The sequence below is a fragment of the Lepisosteus platostomus genome, chromosome 1, assembly GCF_059453375.1.
Source record: "Lepisosteus platostomus isolate fLepPlt1 chromosome 1, fLepPlt1.hap1, whole genome shotgun sequence".
In the NCBI taxonomy this organism is placed as follows: Eukaryota; Metazoa; Chordata; class Actinopteri; order Semionotiformes; family Lepisosteidae; genus Lepisosteus; species Lepisosteus platostomus.
Genome location: NC_142611.1, coordinates 76,757,209 through 76,775,920, shown reverse-complemented (window position 1 = coordinate 76,775,920; position 18,712 = coordinate 76,757,209). Strand labels below are relative to the sequence as shown.

The window sequence follows — 18,712 nt, the reverse complement described above, 5'->3', positions numbered from 1 at the left end:
CAGGGTACAGTGTGAGCACTTCTTTCCAGAGGTTGCTAGTTCAAATCCAGGCTGTGCTTCTCCCGGCTGTGCTGAGCACTTCTTGTTGAGATGGTCCAGGATCTGCTGGGCCGCAGTGCAGAACTGATGGGCATTGCGTTTGATAAAGATTCACTTTTCGCGTTATGTTCTGTAAGCCCTCTAACAAAAATGCAGACGTAATTCAAAGCGTTTAAAGACATCACATGTTACTGGCATTTGAAATGTGTTGTCTTTGGAGTCGCCTGCCTTTAAATAGAAGATTAAATAAGATATTCCATTCAGCATTGAATAAACCTATTACTTGTTCCTTTGCAGCCTACGCATGCTGACGCAGCTCCCCACCTGACCTTTAAATAGAAGATGTCAGAAAGGTTATAACTGGGACAGTGGTGCTGTCCAGTACTGAGAGAGGGAGAGTTCCGGGGGGGCGTCCACAGGGGAAGTGGGGGTGCTCTCTATCTTGACGTCTGTGTCCTCCAGGGTTCTGGCTCCTCTGGACCGTCCTGATCCTGTTCAGCTGCTGCTGCGCGTATCGCCACCGCCGGGCCAAGCTGCGGATCCAGCAGCAGCAGAGGCAGAGAGAGATTAACCTCATCGCCTACCACGGAGCCTGCAACTACCCAGCCTCCATGCTGGACCTCAGTAAGGCACCCTGCTGCTTCTCTCGGCTTTCTGCCCGCTCACTGTGGGCTAAAAGGTCTAAGGCAGCAAGCAGTAAGACCTCCGGGACACAACTGTTTTTCTTAAAGTCCACAAAGAGGTTAAAAGCCAGTGTTTTGGTGCAGATGCCACCTTTATCAGGACACAACTATAACAGGTATAAAGAGACCTACAGTATATATGATGCAATACGGCTGGGTTATTGACAGCTTTCTAACCATCGATGCATTGCTGTCTGAACGCTACGATTAATCGATGAATCAATCAATGCTTAAAACAAAAGGGCCTATGGATACAACTCAATTATATCATGAACTCTTAATCTTAACATTCCTCTAAGATGGCAGTATTGTATTCCTCACTCTGTATTAACTATATATACTGTATATCTTGCTCTCATCTTGATAAAAGCACAATAGCTTGTTGGGTCAGTTGTCTGGTTCCATACTAAGTTCTCCACAGAAGCCAGTGGGGTACCTTCTAGAAAAGTTTCCAACCATCTGGTGGGAATTTTTCTTCTTATTTTTCAGAATTTGATTTTTGAGGATGTTTCCAGAATCTCAGTAGCATTTGTTCCTTCAAACTATTTTTTTTTTCCTTTGTCAAAGTTTTATTTTGACATTAGTTGATGGTTGGATCATTCTACTCTACATAAAGTACAGCACTCCACACATTAAGAAAGTCTCACATATGTGTGGTATCTACTGTACATCCCTAAAAGTAGAAATATTTTTCTGAACAGCACAAACATGTACTGTAATTGGTTTTGATAGAGTTTTTACTTCCATGCTGTGAACTGTGAGGTCCTGTACGGTTTCTCTTACATAATACATGTCACATGGGCTTTATATAAGGTTTACGAAGGGATAAGTAATCATACAAGAAACTGCAAATCATTTTGTCTTCTAAATTTACATTGTGCACAGGATTCACAACAATAGTTACAGTAAGCCTCCTGATCAAGGTATTTTTGAACATGTTAAAACTTGGCTTTTACTAAGTCATTTAAGTGCCACATTATTAATTACTGTGTTACGAACATGTAGTAGGACATGAAATATTAGAATCTGTCCTATTTTTATGCCAACAATTTATATATTACAGCATGTTCATCGCATGTTGTAAAAGGTCTGTTTTCTATTTCTTCTTTGTCTTTTTTTCTTGTGATGAGGAATTAGATTAAAACATTTTCCTGTATGTTCATTTCACTGTGTATTTCTTTGTTCTAATTATTTGATTCTAAAATTGGAGGCCGTTTGTATACTTTTGTATGTGAGATGCATGCTGAGAAGGTAATGATTGTTTAAAGGTCTCTGTGCATGATATTTATGTCCTCACAAGGGTATGTCTGCACCAAACATTGGCTTTTAACCTATTCTTATAGGGTTCAGGATAAAAACAAAATGTTGAGAGGGTTTAGTCTTTGCTCATTTTTATTATATTTTTCTCTTTCCGACACGCTTTTGGGTGAACTGCTTTTGTTAGCTTTATGTGGAACTTGGATATGGCATGTTTTGCATGACCGCATGTACAACATGAGGTGTATGTACACACCTGAAGAAATCTCCATGGCCGAAATGTCTCTGTTCTTCTTATTTCTTTTCAGCACGGAATGAACCTTTATGTATGTGTATGTAAGCACGTGTTTTGTGGGGAGCTTCCACACTCTGGGTCCTCTGGATCGAAAGCTGATCCTCCTGTGTGAAGTGCAGAGACGGGATCGTGATGGTGTGCATGCTAATGAGTTACTCTAATGACATTGCTGAAGCGGCCTACAGCTCCACATCCCATTTCAGTGAAAATAGCTTGCCGCCTTCTCCTCCGAGTCTTACCAGTGGGGCTTAAAATAGGTCACTGGCCTCCAGGAGAAAGCCGAGGGTGGCAACACTGTATCTGGCTCTTTTATAAATAATGTAGAAATGGCCTAATTGCACTGAAAGTGGATACCAGTTGCACAGCTGCATTCTCTGCGTGACCTTGGCCAAGTCGCCTGACCCCTCCCTCCTTCAGTCCCGCTCTCTCAGCAGAAGCCTAATCTAACAGATGATGCTTCGGCTTTAATATCGCCTCTGATTTCATCTTTGTTAAAGCCATCTGCAGGTTCACCCTGTGAAATGTGGGAGGACGAGCACACATGCGCTCTGCGAATTTCTCCGCCAGCTGATGTGGACTGGGGATTTGTGGTTTTTGCATGGATATTTTTAGTTGGGTGCTTTTGAATATGCCATCCATACTGAAGAGAATGCCGGGTTAAATAAGATTCAGATGGGTTTTTTTTTTTTAGCAGATGGAGAGATTCGTAAGCTTTTCAGAAATACTTGACCCCTGGTGATTAGGTCATTTGTTTTATAGAACCGTAATAAGAGGAATTGTTTGCACAATGCAGTAAATGAAAGTTACAGAATATCTGTACTGGGGTTAAAGCATCTGCTTTAAGTTTTGATTTAAGTTCCGTTACGTTTTCTTTGCTGCTATTTACTACAGTGTATTCCAGTAGTTTTGCTTCATTGAGAACTACTTCTAGCCTGCAACTTCACCATTTTCTGCGGTTTCATATAGTCGCAGTGTCTCTGAAATGGTGACACCTCAACTACATGACCACACAATTTGGTTAAGCCCTGTCTTTTATTAAGGCACCCTGATCTGGTCTGGGATACAGGAGATGTTCCTGCTGAACTCATTAGGAGAGCGGCTGGAGCAGACTGAACGAGCAAGGGGAGCAGTGAGGTCGCTTAAGGACAGGAGTTGGTGTAGTGTGTGTGTGTGTGTGGCCGGCAGGCTCGCATTCTTCTTAAATGACAAGAATAAAAAAAAAAAAACTTAGAACTGTGAAAAATGGTTCTGGACTGCTGCGGGGTTTCAGCGTTATGTATGATACATCATTACAATTTGATAATTAGAATCTAAATTTAGATTTGTCTGTGCATAATGTGGGCTGAGGTGATCTGAATCTGATTCCACCCAATTTCTTCCATTGCCTTTTATGAAACATTTATGAATTTGTGGTTTTCATTTCTCGGTCACTGTCTTTTTCCCGGGGGTGCGCGAACGCGACTGCCGAATCTTGGTGTGTGGTTTCACCTAGGCGGTACGCGACAGGAAAGAGGCGGTAAGACGGTCTGTGGGCGGAGCGGTGGATCTGTGGCTCAGGATCTGTGCCTGTGGCTGGGAGGTTGCCGGTTCAAATCCCGCAGCCGGCAGAGGAATCCTACTCCGTTGGGCCCCTGAGCAAGGCCCTTCACCCCAGCTGCTCCAGGGATGCTGTACAATGGCTGACCCTGTGCTCTGACCCCCAGCTTCTCTCTCTGTCTGTGTGTTTGATGGAGAGCAAGCTGGGGTATGCGAAAAGACAAATTCCTAATACAAGAAATTGTATAGGGCCAATAAAGTGATGTTATGTGTTTGTCGATCCCGATCCCTGCAGGTTTCTTGGCCTCCTTCAAGCTGCCGTCCTACGAAGAGGTTGCGGCCCGGCCCAACACACCCCCGCCTCCCTACAGCACGGTTTTTGCCCTCCAGGGGGGCCAGTACGCCCAGGCGGGGCCCAGCGGCATGACGTCGTCCCAGAGCTCCGACAACTACACCAGCTGCTCCTGCGAGTCCTGCTCCGCCTCCTCCCCCAGCAGCACCTCCTTCTCCGTCCAGGTCACCGACGAGACCGACACCAGCCACGCCAGCACGCCCAGCGAGGCGGCGGACTCCCGGCCGCCCAGCGCCGACTCCCCCGGGGCCGGGGCAGAGCCGGCCTGCCCCAGAGCGAGCCAGTCTCCTCCCAAGCACGCCCTCTTCTCCTCCAACGTGGACGTCTTCGAGCCGGCGGGGCACGCGGGCGGCGCCTCGGACGCGGAGGACGAGGACGAGGCAGAGGCCGACGAGGGCCACTACCGTCACCGCCGGCTCACCGGGGACTCGGGCATCGAGGTGTGCCGCTGCCAGGTGGAGAGCGAGGAGGAGGAGGAGGAGGAGGAGGAAGAGGAGGGGGAGCAGGAGGGGAGGGGAGACGCCGCGAGTTTCCTTCACGACAGCGTGGACTGCACCAACAGAACCCAGGCCCCCCAGGCGCCGCAGCACTGCCAGGCCGGCGACCCGGTCCCCGAGGAGCGTGCCAGCTTGTGTGCCAGCGCCGCCGCTGCCCTGCAGCTCAGCCGGGAGTCCGTCATCACTGTGGAGTCCGTGTGAAGCCAGAGCGGACAGGGCAAGAGGAAAACAAGCAAACGGGGGGGGAAGAAAAAACAGAAGAAGAGGAACACAAAGTATTCCGAGGTGGGAAAAACGAGTTGGAATCCCGATATCGCCCTTTGAGGGGGTGGGAGGGGGGGAGGGGATGTGACACTGACGGCAATATTTTCTCACTCGCCCATCTGAGCTTCGAAAACCCAAGCGCTGGGGACGTCCCGTGGGTGTGACCGAACCTGTGTGGACTGCGAGCGCGAAGACGAGTTGAGGCGAGAGCGACAAGACGGGGAAAGACGAGTGCGCCCGTTTCCCTCTCGCCTGGAAGAACACAAGTCGCGCAACAAAAGAGTCGTTTCTCTTTCGAAAACAAAGCAGCGGTAAAAACCGCTCCTGGGTTTGGCCTTGGCGATCCGAAGTCGCGCATAAAGCATAGCACCCAGCTGCTGGTGCGACCATGAAGTCAGCATACATTTTATACCTCCCCTTCTTGTTGACTGAGCGGCTCACACATCTGCCGTTTTGTACCCCTCTGTTTTGAAAAGACGTGCACTCACACCCCCCTAATTATCCTCACGGGCTTGACAGGCTTCGGCATCTCATCAGCAGCGGATGGGTGGGAAGTCGCTGCTGCTCGCTAACCAGCCTGATGTAACAAGAACCCGCTTAACGACTTGGGTTCGTTGTTGCGCCGTTGATTTCTGATGCTGCTTGAACCGTGTGTCAATTCAAAGGCAATAATACATTTGTCTCTGTCCCGTTATGCTGTCAAGCTGGTACTGGGGTCCCTTTTAGAAGACACTCGAAACGAATCGCGCGAAACGCTAGTCCACCCACTCCGTCGTGGTGATCTTCTTTCTTCTGGCCTCTTGACCTTAAAGAGGAGACTGTGAAAGAGGGTTGTCTTTATAACGTAGTGTGTAAAGATGTATGTGATCGAATCCCTCGGGCAGAAGCGCGAGTTCAGCGCCCAACTGATTCTGGGCGTTTTCTCTTAAAAACCCTCCCCCCACCGTGAAGGGGGTCCGCCAGCTTCACAAGAGCCGTGCCCAGACTTCACCCTCCAACGAGTTGGGGGTGTTGTGAAAGCCCACCCGAAGGTCCCCTCCCTCACCAGGGATGTTGAATGTAAACCTTCATTGCATCGGACTTGCGGGCGTTATTTACTCTTCATCAAATAAGTTAGCACCTCTACGAACGCCTCTACGAAGTGTTTCCTCGCACACAGACTTCCGGCCGAACCGAACCCGAGTCGGCAGTATGAGCTGTTTAAACAAGCAATGAAAGTCCTGCACTGAAAGGAGGCATTTTCTCACACTTTGGGAGTATGGTACTGTATTTGAGCCAGGAGCAGATCGTAGGTTTTTTCCTAGAGATCATGGACTGAATGCCATTGCTGAGAAAGACGCTAGATCATATGTGAGCTAAAGAATTCTTCTTTTGAAGATATACTCAGTAAAAAAAAGAGCATGTGGCTTAAAGTATCTGTATTACATATAACAAAAAGACACTAATTACAATTTGGGATTATTTTCTTCCCTACATTGCATGTTTTATGTCCGATACCCCATAAACAGTTAAGATTTGCATATATAACTTCACTTTCTTGAGTTGATTGTTTTTGGTCAGTTTTGAATAATTTGAATGACTATTTTCACATAGCCTAGGATAAAAAGAGCACTGTCAACAGTGTTATGAACACCCATAAACCAGAATACAAGTCCTGTGCTATATACAGATATATAAACTATCTACAAAAGTATAAAAAAGTGTTGCGAGACTGTTGTTTTCTCAGGGTATGTTAAGGAGCGAGACGTTCCGATTTGTTTTTGGGGACTCATAAGAGCAGACGCCAAACCCATCTCAAAACTAATGCAATTCTAAAAGGGTGTATTTTTTTTCTGTTAGACTACTGTTTTATCCCGCTTTCTTTCAGAGACCTCACATGCCAGGAAATAATTGCTCCCTGACGGCCCGATAACCAAGAGTCATTTTGCCGTTTAAAGGGAAAGCTGTCCCTGCAGCTCTCTTGTGTGCTGCGACGCTTCGCAGTGCTGCCTGCGTCTAATTTCTGTGAGGTGACCCTTGCCTCTTGTATGAAATAGAAAATATTTGACGCATATGTGGCCTATTGCTAAAACCCTGTGCTAAAAAAGTGCTGTGCTCGACATGTAACTGCCGTTGCTGAACACCTGGACGTAAACTACTGACGTTAACCGCTGACGGGCTGTACTTGCTGCTGGCCTCTGGTCATACGTAAAGGACTAACCTGTCTCACCTGCTTTCCGGAGGTGGTCTCCTTACCCGTTACGCACTGCTGTGTGTGGCAGTGTCTTAGATAACGGGCTGGGTGCGTCAAGCCTTGATGAATGTCTGAGCGCGCAAATCAGTCAAATAAAAACAAAATGTAATTCTGTTCAGCAGATTGTGGAAATGTGTCGCATTTTGAAACTTGCTGTGTTTAAGCACTGTCGAATGCTTGTGTGCTGTACTGTACTTGGCTGAAGCAAGCTGAAACGAAACAAACGGCCTGGAACATTATTCGTTGCGTAGTGCATAGTAATACACCTGACCCAGAAGGAAATGTCTAAAAAAACTTGCCATGGCCTGAAACAGTTCTTTTTAAGGTAATGAACTCTAAGTGCAAATTTGTTGCTGAGGTGGGATGTCCAGAAGGAAAATTTAATTCTAAGCAATTTGATTTCTTATTTCAGATCTGTTACTGTTACATAGCTTGTAAGATCTAGAGGCCATGCAAAAAAAAGAGTCACAGAATGGATATTAACCGTGCCAAGAGTTGTAAACATGCCATCTTGTGTTCCAAGTTCAGCTCCATCAATGTGCATGGTTGTTAGGTCAAGGGAGTCTTTGTTTTAGTCTGTGTGTGAAATCCCTGTTTAAACATTTAAATCGGCATTGCGCAGCCTCATTTGCACATCATAAAAGGAGTGTGTTCCAGAACAGAGCTGCCTATTGACAATGGGAATAGAATGGTGTAGCCTCGAGACTGTCACACGGTACCAGTGATCTCGGGCGCTGGAGGGAGGGGGAGAGAGGTCCCGTGATACTGACTTCACTGGGTTTTTTCCACGGCTCCTGCAGGTGTCACAGTTTGAGTAAAATGCAACTTTTCAGCACACACACACGCAAAAGAAACTTTACAAATGAGAGCATGCCGTTTGGGAATTAAGTAGGTTATTGATCCCAGGATCTCAACCGGTCGTTTCTTGAAACAAACCAGGGTATTGGCTTCAGCAACTGGGTAGCTTGTTCCAGACTCCCACAAATTTTTGGGTAAAGAAGTGCCTTGTGTGCTCCGTTTTCAATCCACTTCCATGGTGTTTCCATACACCTGTGTCCTCTAAAAGCCTATGCTGTGCTCCAAGTGCGTGTCAGCCTAAAGTTGCTGGAGAGTCATTGACAAATGTAACTTCACGCCCTCCATGTAGGTGTTTTTGCTTAAATGTTATTAGTGGCCAAGATGAAAGTATTGCAAAAAAGCTTCGAAAGAAAGAAAAGGCATTTTTTCAGTGTTTGCTGAAGCAGTATATATTTTGTAGTATTCTTTCCACTTGTATGTTGCCACTTGGAGTATTTCAGAATTAAGAATAAACTAATCTAATTTCATTACATGTAAAGTTTCAGTTGCAGGTTTCCAGGTTGTAATGTTTGTTTTTAAACCACTCATTCCCTGTGTTTTTTTTAAATGTTTACCATCCAAAATCTCCAAAGCGTACTGAGCCACTTTTGTCCTCCCACCCCTCGATTTGAAAAGAACAGCCAAAAATCTTGTGCAGCCACAGGCGAAAATAACTGCACAGCCACACGAAGGTATAGCAGTGGGGTTAGTAATCGGTGTTGCTTGTGAACACCCCTTGAGTGATAGATAAGGCAGAGTAGCCAGAGACTGTTGGATGATCATATTGATAATAATTTGTTACACTTATATAGCGCTTTCTGGACACTCCTCTCAAAGAGCTTTACAGGTAATGGGGTACTGGGGACTCCCCTCTACCACCAGCAGTGTGCAGCCCCACCTGGATAGCCTTCACGTTTTTTTTAACTGGGAAACTGAATCGGCGAAAGTCTAGAGAGGTCATGTGGCGAAAAATAAACTCTGGAATGGCGGCACATTGGACACGCGCAAGAAGCGTTCAGGTCCAGGTGTGGTTTTCCAGATTTCGTTTGCTACGGATATTTTTTGCTTTGATCAGCCTCCTTCCAAGTGTACCGCACCACAGCTTCTGTGTACCGTGTGTGTTACTGGTTTGGTAAGGACCATATCCGAGATCTGAGAGATGATGGTAACTCCAGCAGGGTGCCACAGAGGTTAGCAGTGCTGGAGCCCTGGGTTCAATTCTTGAGGGGTATCTTGGTGGAGTCTGCATGTTCTCTCTGGGCTCACATGGGATTCCTCCAGGTGCTCCAGTTTCCTCCCACAGCCCAAAAACATGCTGGTAGTTTAATTGGCTTCTGGGAACATTGGCCCGGGTGTGTGTGTACACCTGCAGTGGACTGGTGTCTCATCCAAGGTGTATCCAGCCTTGTGCTTATTGCTTGCTCTGGCTCCCCTGTGACACTGAACTGGATCAAAAAATGAATGGAAGGGGAGTGACTCCAGAGAAATACAGCTTGAGCGCTGATGAGGTGATCCTCTTACAGCAAAACCATTTCTCTTACTAACCAGATCCCATCTTCTTAAAAATATAAATGTGCCTGAAGTATTTGTTTTGGGTCTTCCTTTTATATCATCAGTTTTCATTTTAGTGGAACATAGTTCACAGTCGATGTGAACGAGGCTAGAATTACAAATGTGTGCATAAATATCTTGACATTTTTTATGTCTGCTTTAAAGCCAGGACTGTGACAAGATACGTGTCCAGATATTAGTAGAAGAAAGACCATTAGTCCCTTTGTCCTTATTTTTATTTGTGCTTTCATTTAGGCTTATAGTTCTAGCAAATCATGCATCCAGAAATCATACAGTAGGTGTGTTTCAGTGAACAGAGATGTGCTGGCTGTATAATTTGCTCTTGGGCATTAAAAAATATCTGAAGACTATATCTTCTTGTATGATCTTTTTCTAAGCTTTTGTAATGTATGGGGAAAACCCCTTACCTAGCCTGTTTAAGTTGTTTGTTTATTATGGTACATACATTATTAAAAAACAAAATACATTTACAATTCATTTAGCAAAACTACTTATCTACTGTATGAGGACCTACAAACTTGGAAATGTACATGAGGAGTAAGTAAAAGGAAGAATTGTTCAGAGGCAATATGGTAAAAAGAAATTGCCACCATGACAATTAGGTTAACTCCAAAATCTACTGGGGGTGAAAAGGATTAAATCTCCCAATTAAGACCAGAGATTAAAACCTGGTCCCATTTCAGGGTATCCTGGAGTTACTCTAGATGGGATAGTGATCTTCTGGCAACTGAAGAAAATGGCACTGTTAGACTCCACTAAGAAAACCATAAATGGTTCTGTTGATTCAAATCACGATTTCTTTATTGCAACAGGTTAAGCTGGTCTCTCACTCACTTTTTTCAAACAGAACAACAGGCTTTTATTCTTGAAGATGAGCAAAATTTCCATACGAAAACAAACATTTTTATGAAAGGTCAGGTGTAAACAAGGCGAGAGATTGGGGCAGTCAACTCAGGTCAGCCTTGACAATAAACCAAGACCTCCGTTCCCTTTATGTCACTAAATCTGAGCGGAGGACACATGAATTACATCTTTTTTCTAGAAACCTTGGCTGGCCAGGAATGTGCAAAACCATAAACCAATTCTTAAAATTCAAGTTCACGTTTATAGTGATATGTACCTGAGTACAATGAAAAGTTTACTTGCGTGTTTTCCTCATATGAAAAATGACGCAACAGATGATATAGGATTGACATAGAAAATTACATAAATGATGTCACAATTCCTGAAGACAGGAACAGAGTACCAGCATGTATTTTAATGAGCATTTAGATAGCAGCTGTGTGCAAAATTCAGCAGGGGCAGTATTTTGAGCTCGGTGCAAAACAGAGGCTTGTACAGTAGGTGTGATTTTGTCTTATGGATGTGGGGTAAGAGCTTTCTTTGAACTGATAGCCCATCTAGAGATTCAAAGAAAGCTTCTTAGCTCATAGGTTCCTTCAGCATGAAGGTTTAAACTAGCTAAGCTTGCTGGGTCAGTGTGTGGTTATGGTCCCACTCCAGTCCAGACATCGGCACCGTCCCTGTCATATTGCGTAGCTGCGTACTGTACACCTGTAGACCATTGGAGCCGCCCTCCCTTCCATTTCTGTCACCCATCATAAACGCTGCTTACACGCGGCCTCCTGTATAGAAGATGACCCCTCCCACCCCTCCCATAAACTCTTTGCCCTCCTACCATCTGAGAAAAGATATCGCAGTGTACGGGCCAGCTCCACCAGACTCTGTTACAGCTTCTTCCTGCAGGCTGTCAGGCTCCTCAACACCCTGGAATCTACTGGCACCCACCCCAATTCCAGAAACAGGGTTTAAATCCCCCCGTGTGTTGTATATGTTGTATAATGTATTTGCCTTGTAATTTGCACCATGTGTATCCCGTCTACAATGTCTGTGTCAGTGTCTTGTCGGTATTTGCACCGTGGACGAGGAGGAACGATATTTCGTTCCACTGTATGCTTGTACTGTATATGGCTGGCATAACAAATAAACGTGAACTTGAACTTTACCTGTCTGGCCAAGATCGTCATGTGCAGGGTTCCCGGACTTTCTCAGGTGGTTTTTGCCAACAGTAGAGCAAAGTCCTCTTTAGCGATGAATCATGGTTTTGTAAGGAACTCATAAGAATGGTTATAAACAAGAGGAAGCTGTTTGGCCCACCTAGCCAGTTTGGAAGCTGGTGGTTAACTGTTACAGTATGTGGCTGTCATCCAGCTGTTTCTTGAATGAAAGTTCAGGGTATTGGCTTCAGCAATGTGGCTGGGTAGATTTTCTCAGACTCCAATACTTCTGCGGGTAAAGATGTAACTCCTTTTCTTGGGGTTTAATTGCACTTCCACCTAGTTTGCACTTGTGTCCTGTGGTTTGTTTCACTGTGTATTCTGAAGATGTCCCGTGGGTTGACTTTGTTAATGCCTTTGGGAATTTTGAATACGTGTGTCGGGTCCCCTCCTAGTTTTCTTGCTCTAAGGCTACAAAGGTTCAGTTCCTTCACCCTTCCAGTGTAGGACTTTCCCTTAAGCTCCTAAATGTACCTGTTTGCTCTTCTTTGGACTGATCTTTTTTATAATGTGGTGACCAAAGTTATACACAATACTAAAGTGTGGCCTTACCAGAGCATTGTACAGTTTAAACATAACATCCTCATATTTGAATCCTGCTTTTTCGATTATATAAAGTATTACGTTGTCTTATTAGTTGCTTCCCCACATTGTCTAAAATATGTACTGTATATAATATGTCAACATAAACACCCAAGTCTTATAAATAAGTAGCTTCTATCTCAGTGGTTTGTCATTTTGTATTTTTGCCTCCTACATGGAAAACTCTGCACTCGTTTACATGAAAAGCCTTTTGCCAGGTGTTTGCTCATTCGTGAAGTTTGTCTTTTTGAATTTAATTTGCTTGCTTCTATTGTGTTGTCGAATCCTCCTAATTTGGTAACTTGAAGAGGTTGCTAACTGTAGCAGAATCTAGATGATTGATATAGATTAGGAAGAATAGTGGTCCCAGTACAGATCCCTGTTGTACTCCACTGCTCACATCATCCCACTGAGTATTCAGTACTTATCTGTGCTGTTTTCCATTATTTACCTATTGTCGATGCATATACCTGTTTCCCTGAATGCTTTCCACCTGCTGTATGACAGTTGATCTTTAATGAGAAATTTGACCAAAAGCCTTCTGAAACTCTTAATACACCATGTCGTGCTCTTTGTGTATCCTTTACATTTGTTTGTTCAAAGAATTTCAACCAGTTGATTAGGCAAGATGTACATTTTCTAAATCCATGCTGACTGATCCCTAGGATGTTATTTCCATATAGATGATCCTCTAGTTTAGTTCATATAATTGTTTCCATCCTTTTACATGTAATATTAGTCAGACGTATTGGTCTATAATTGTTTGTTTTTTTTTCACTCTTTTTACGGATGGTTGCTAGCAATTCTTAAGGTGATGTCCATCTCCCTTATGGATGTTAGCATGGCTGGTGCAGACATGCAGAATGATACATGAATAATTGTTATTAATTTCCCATTTCCCTATTCAATAGGGACAATTATTGTGTCCTGCCCTGTGATGGGCAGGGCAGGAGTGTCGCGTCTCTGCAGAGCTCTGCTTGTCATGATGGATGACGATATAAATTGACCAGCCCTTCCTGCTGTCTCATCCTGATGCAATAATATTACAGTAAGGACAACACAGATCCACACGCTCCTACTGTAACAAAACCTTCTTGTTAGATGAGAGAGTAACAGTCATTCCCTAATGGCCAGATTCGAGTCCAGTTTAATGGCTGTGAGATAATCGGGGATGAAGTACAGTATCTAGAACTACCGACTAGAAAACAGGCCCATGCTTGTCCCATGAGTGTAATGAGACAGAATTGCGCAACACAGCATCCGCAAGCTGGCGCTAACCAGAGTTGCAGTTTCCAATGGTGAACATACACACTACTAGGCTGTGACTTGCACAGTAGACTCTTGTTGATGACAAAAGTTGATCTGCATGATGCAATTACCTGTGTTGTGCCTGTCAAATATGACAGTGCCCCACCTACACACAAAATGTAATTACCATGAAAACTTTATCATTTTGGGGGGGATTTGTCGTAAGGGATGTTTTTTTATGCTCGGTATGTAATAATAATAATAATAATTGCTTACACTTATATAGCGCTTTTCTGGACACTCCACTCAAAGCGCTTTACAGGTAATGGGGACTCCCCTCCACCACCACCAATGTGCAGCATCCACCTGTAGTAAATTAAATTTTAAAATCAAAATAGAAAAATTTATTGTGCTGAAAAGGCTGTCTTGAGGATACACCTTGAGTGTAAAAGTAACACATCCTTTAAATGAGACATGTTTTGCTTGTATGTTGCAGTAGCTCTGCGAGTCTAGTGTACTCTGGTACAGTACATGAAGGATTGTGTGCTTTATAGGAGAATATGAGGACTATGAAAGGGAGAAAATGTGGCATTCAAATAAATCAGAATGTTGGAGGGGGGTTGTTGTCTTTTAATTAAGGAAAATAAACAAAACTGGGTGGCATTTCTACACGGACACCCTGCAGTTCTATTTTACTGCATTCTTTCCTGTCCTGCCTGTAGATGTTTTGTATACTTTGATAACCCTGTGCCAACCGGCAAGTCTAGAAATTGGCGGCCTTCCCTTCTTTTGAAAAGTTGTTACTTTTCCCTGTTAAACCAGCGCTGTGTTTGTTAACTTGAAAATGAATTTTACTGACTCAAATATAATTTCAAAAGTGTGTTGGCTGGTATTCTCACAGGCAAATATGTTAAAAAATAAAAGGCGTATTTTCATACATGTCGTTTGTCAGGGATTTGATTAAACCTAGCTGTGACACAGGTATAAGGATTTTCTAGGCCCCTCTGGAAAAATGTCAATCTACAACACATTGTGGCACAGAGTGCTTTTTGTTGACGGCCTCAAGATCAAGACCCGTAATGACTGGAGAATGATAGTACAGGAGAAAAAGAAAGAACAAAAAAACGGAAACACCTTATTTAACGAGGGACACCAAATATATGGAATGCAATGGTTTCCACACAGATGTGGTTCATGTGTTCATTGAGGACATGACATCCCAGCATGCTAAGGGTCATGTATGAACATGCCATACAGGCCTGGTTGCCTGTTTCTCTGGCTAGCATGACTGCAAGAGGAGACCTCAGTGACTTTGAAAATGGGGCGATCGTTGGAGTGCATTTGGGAGGAACTTCAGCGATCAAGGCAGCTCAACTAGCCGATGTTTCACAAGTAGTGGTGTCTGAGGTGATGTGGGCATGAAAACTCTGAAGGAAAGACATCAATAGTGGGTGGCAGCTCATCCTATCAGGATTGTGATATCTGGGCAGTAATTAAAAGTGCAAAAAAAAGAGGTGAGGAACTTCACATCAATTGACTGCAAAATTCACCCTGGGGTGCAGCCAGTTTAATCAAAAACTGTGTGCCGAGAGCATCACAGAATGTGAAACCACAGCCAGATTGCAGTGCGCAAATTGTTCATCAGACCTGGCAGCGCTCATTTATGAGTTCTGTGATGCGATGGACTACAGATCAGCAGAAAAATGCAAGATGGACCGATGAATCATCCTTCACCATGTGCTCACCAATTGGATAAGGGCACCTGTCGAGCCAACCTAAAAAAACACTACAGCCCCGAGTGCTTGTTTCCCACAGTGAAGGGCTGTACAATGTTGTGGGGCTCGTTTTCCTGGTATGGTTTGGGTGCATTCATTCCTTTAGAAGAGAAGATCAGTGTTAAGAGTTACTTATTGGCACTAATGAGCATCTTCACTCCAAGCTGCAGCATTTCTTTCCTGATGGGAGGGATGTCTTCCAGGATGACAATGTCCCCATCCGCAGAGCTCAGTGGTTTGATGAGCATGACACTGTTATCCATATGTAATGGCCATCTCAGTCACCAATTCTGAACTGAATCATGCAATTACAGGACATTACGGAATGACACTTAAGACCGTGTTTTCCCACCTCCATTAGCCAGGTATGAGCTGACTGACTTTCTGATGGAAGAATGGTGCTGCATCCCTCCTGCAGAATTGCAGACCCTGGTAGTCTCTCTGCTGTGGCTCATACAGACCATACTGGCCCATGTGGTGGCCCAGCGCCCTATTAAGTGACTTTACATGGGTGTTTCCATTTTTTTGTCCGCTACCTGTAGCTGGAAATAGCAGTTCAAACTTTCTACCTCCTTACCATAAACATGGTTTTGCAAATTTTACACCCTTGTAGCAAAGGGCTGTAGTTCTTTGAAGATGCTTTATCCTTTGCATTTGAAACCAGGTACACACGATGCAGCTCTCTTGTCTTCTATCCCTAATCCCACATTTACCTGGCAAGCTTTTAGACTGTTAGCAAACCCTTCCTCATCCTGTAGTCTATACTTCTGTACAGTGCATCAGCATATATGCTTCATGTCTTAATGTACATCTGTACAGTTTTAAGACCTTTATCATTTGTGTGACCAAAAAACAAAGACTGATTTAGCATATTCCTTTCAAATCCATTCCAGAGAGCAAATTGTATAATGCTATCTGTAACTATTTGTTTCTTATTTTCTCCAGGGCAGCTTAGAAATAATTTTCTCTCTCATCCCGTTTTGTGTCAGTGTGTTGTTTGCACCTACAGTATGTTTGTGAGACTCTAAGCAATTGTATAAATGTGCTGTGTTGCTCATTCAGTTCTCTGTCTGAATCGTGTTGCTGCTGGGTGTTCCATGGGTTTTCATTTTTGCCATACACGTAGGTGTATTTTCAGTACTGTGATTTAAGAGCATGTGAAAGATTTAATAACGAGGCCGTGTAGCCTGTCATGCTGTTTCTGTTCTGACTGGCTTCTTGAACCAGCTGTTGATCGTACTATTAAATCATCTTGCTGATGGGCACAGTGTGTGTCAGAAGTTCACATGGCCATCCATAGCCAGTTACTTGACATTTGTGATCAGTTTAGCCAGATGCTGGTTTGATACATATTTGTTTTTATCTGGATCTCTAAAGAAAGAGGCAGTTTCAACGCGAGACTTCTGAGGCAGCCATACCTTTTTTTATGTGTTTTAACTTTGAACATCCTGCCACGTGACATTTTGTATGTATTGTACTATCGAGGACGAAAAGTTATTTGATGTTATCTATAATCCAATGTAATAAGGCTCCTTCGTATTACTCACTGAACCAGGTTGAATTATTATTTTGTATAACCTCATGATCTAATTTTTCCAGCAGTACATTTTTACAGGTTTGCCAAGTCTTAAACTGAACAGCTGTCTTCTTGTCCGCCTCTCTCCATTTGTCAAAGGTCGTACCGTGTGTTTTTTTTAATACTCTGCTTGATTGCACTTGGCAGTAGATGTTGCTCATGAGCAGCCTGTGAAGCTGTGTGAAAATAAATGTTCCAAACTGCTCCACATGACTCGTTCTCCAGTTTTTGTGTTAGCAGTTGAAAATGCTGAATTGGTAACTGTACCAGGTTTGAAAAAGTGAAATCTGAAGACTTCATTCTCACTGAGAGGTCAATGCCTATCCTACTTGTATGTCTTTTAAAGTTGTGTTTGGGGTCAGAGGGCAGATCAGAACCACGAGGCTCAGACCGACAGAATGTAGTACTGGTACTGCATTAGGAATGGGTAATTGAAACTACTTACTGCCTACTTTCACTAACCAGCCTGAGACACCTCTGTCCCTGTGTGCTCATTTGATACTTCCTTACCCTTGGAGCTATACACCACATGTAGCAAGCTCTAGAACCTCACTGTTTTTGTTTTTGATTCATTTAAGCTTTTTGATACTGATTCAACTATTGGGGTGCTCAGTTGTGGAACACAAACTTAATAATGCTTAATATGCTCATACAGCTGCTGCTGCTAAAATTTAGCATTACTTTTCTTTGTCATTTCACATATTGACTGATTTGGGTGATGCCTTTAGTCAATGCAACTTTTGTAAATAAAATAATTGCTGTATAAAATGGAAAAAGCATTTAAAAGCAGAGAGGTTAAATCCATGTGTATAAAGCAGCACAGGAAGCTTGTTGGCATAGGACAGGAAATGGTGAGCAAAGACAGTAAGTGAAGTGTGGGAGACAAACCGTGTGAAATAAAAAAGTGACGTTGGAAAGCGGATTGGGGTCAGAAGATGGTATAGAGGAGAATTAACAGCTACAGCACACCTGAGGTGAGGCTGATCAATTTGGCGACTCTTAGCTCACACTGTGCCCTCGCCAATATTAACTTTAAACAACGTGCCAGACAAAATCATGAAATGAAGCCTGTACCAATTTTTCTAAATCCAATACTACATACAAGTGCAACTTACTAATAGCAGAATCGGGTGTAGTTTGTAAAGACAAGCTCTCTGATGTAGTTTCCCCGTTATTGTTTCTGATGAAATCTATTAAATAGAACACAGGTAAAGTGATACACTACAGTACTTGTCTCAAAAATATTTCTTATTCCAATCATGTCCACCAGGTGGCGCAGGTACCGACAGGCGTTGGTGAGATCGAGTCCCTTTTCACACATCAGCTAGGAATGCAAAGGATGTTGTACTGCTTTTAAAGGGCAGTATAAGTCTTTAATGGCTTAAAACGAATTTGTTTGTTCAGTTTTTAATGGATGCCATCCACGATCCCTATTGCTAAGGCGGTTTGATGCTGTATCCCTACACATTGATTGTGAAAGTCTTTTCACACAGTAACTATATCGGTGGCTCACTCATCACTGGGATATTCCAGAGTCTGGACATAAGAAAGGTTGGAGAGGAGGCCATTCTACCACTATAACACATGAGGTGGCTAAGAGCTAGATGATCCTCGGATCTAGTCCAGCTGGCTCGAGGAAAGAATCCGGAGCATCGAGAACAACAACAGGGCTGGGCTGCACGTTGGGTTGATGCTGTTATCCGAAGCAACTTACTGCTGTCGCGATTTACGCAAACAGGACTTGCTTCGGATACACAGGCGCTTTAACTGCACAATATCTACATCTGAAAGGACACAAAAGGGGGAGCATACCACCTATTGAACTTATTTGGTTCTGTTCCTCTGTAATCTGGAAGCTAGCTCTGGCCGTACTCGGAATCCCACCCTCCGCCCCCACCAGCATAATATT

At 43.8% G+C, this 18,712-nt stretch overlaps 1 protein-coding gene across 3 annotated transcripts in view; it reads left to right on the top strand.

Moving 5' to 3' along the window:
* The window catches only part of LOC148678738 (uncharacterized), a 34,511-nt gene extending 17,502 nt beyond the window's left edge, over nucleotides 1-17,009 (top strand). For all 3 annotated transcript variants that reach the window (XM_088637849.1, XM_088637846.1, XM_088637860.1), the window contains 2 exons: nucleotides 502-663; nucleotides 4,106-17,009. In XM_088637849.1, the coding sequence (XP_088493975.1) occupies nucleotides 502-663; nucleotides 4,106-4,860 (917 nt within the window). In that variant the 3' untranslated portion in view covers nucleotides 4,861-17,009. The remainder of the gene's footprint in view (nucleotides 1-501; nucleotides 664-4,105) is intronic.
* The last annotated feature ends 1,703 nt before the right edge of the window (nucleotides 17,010-18,712 follow it).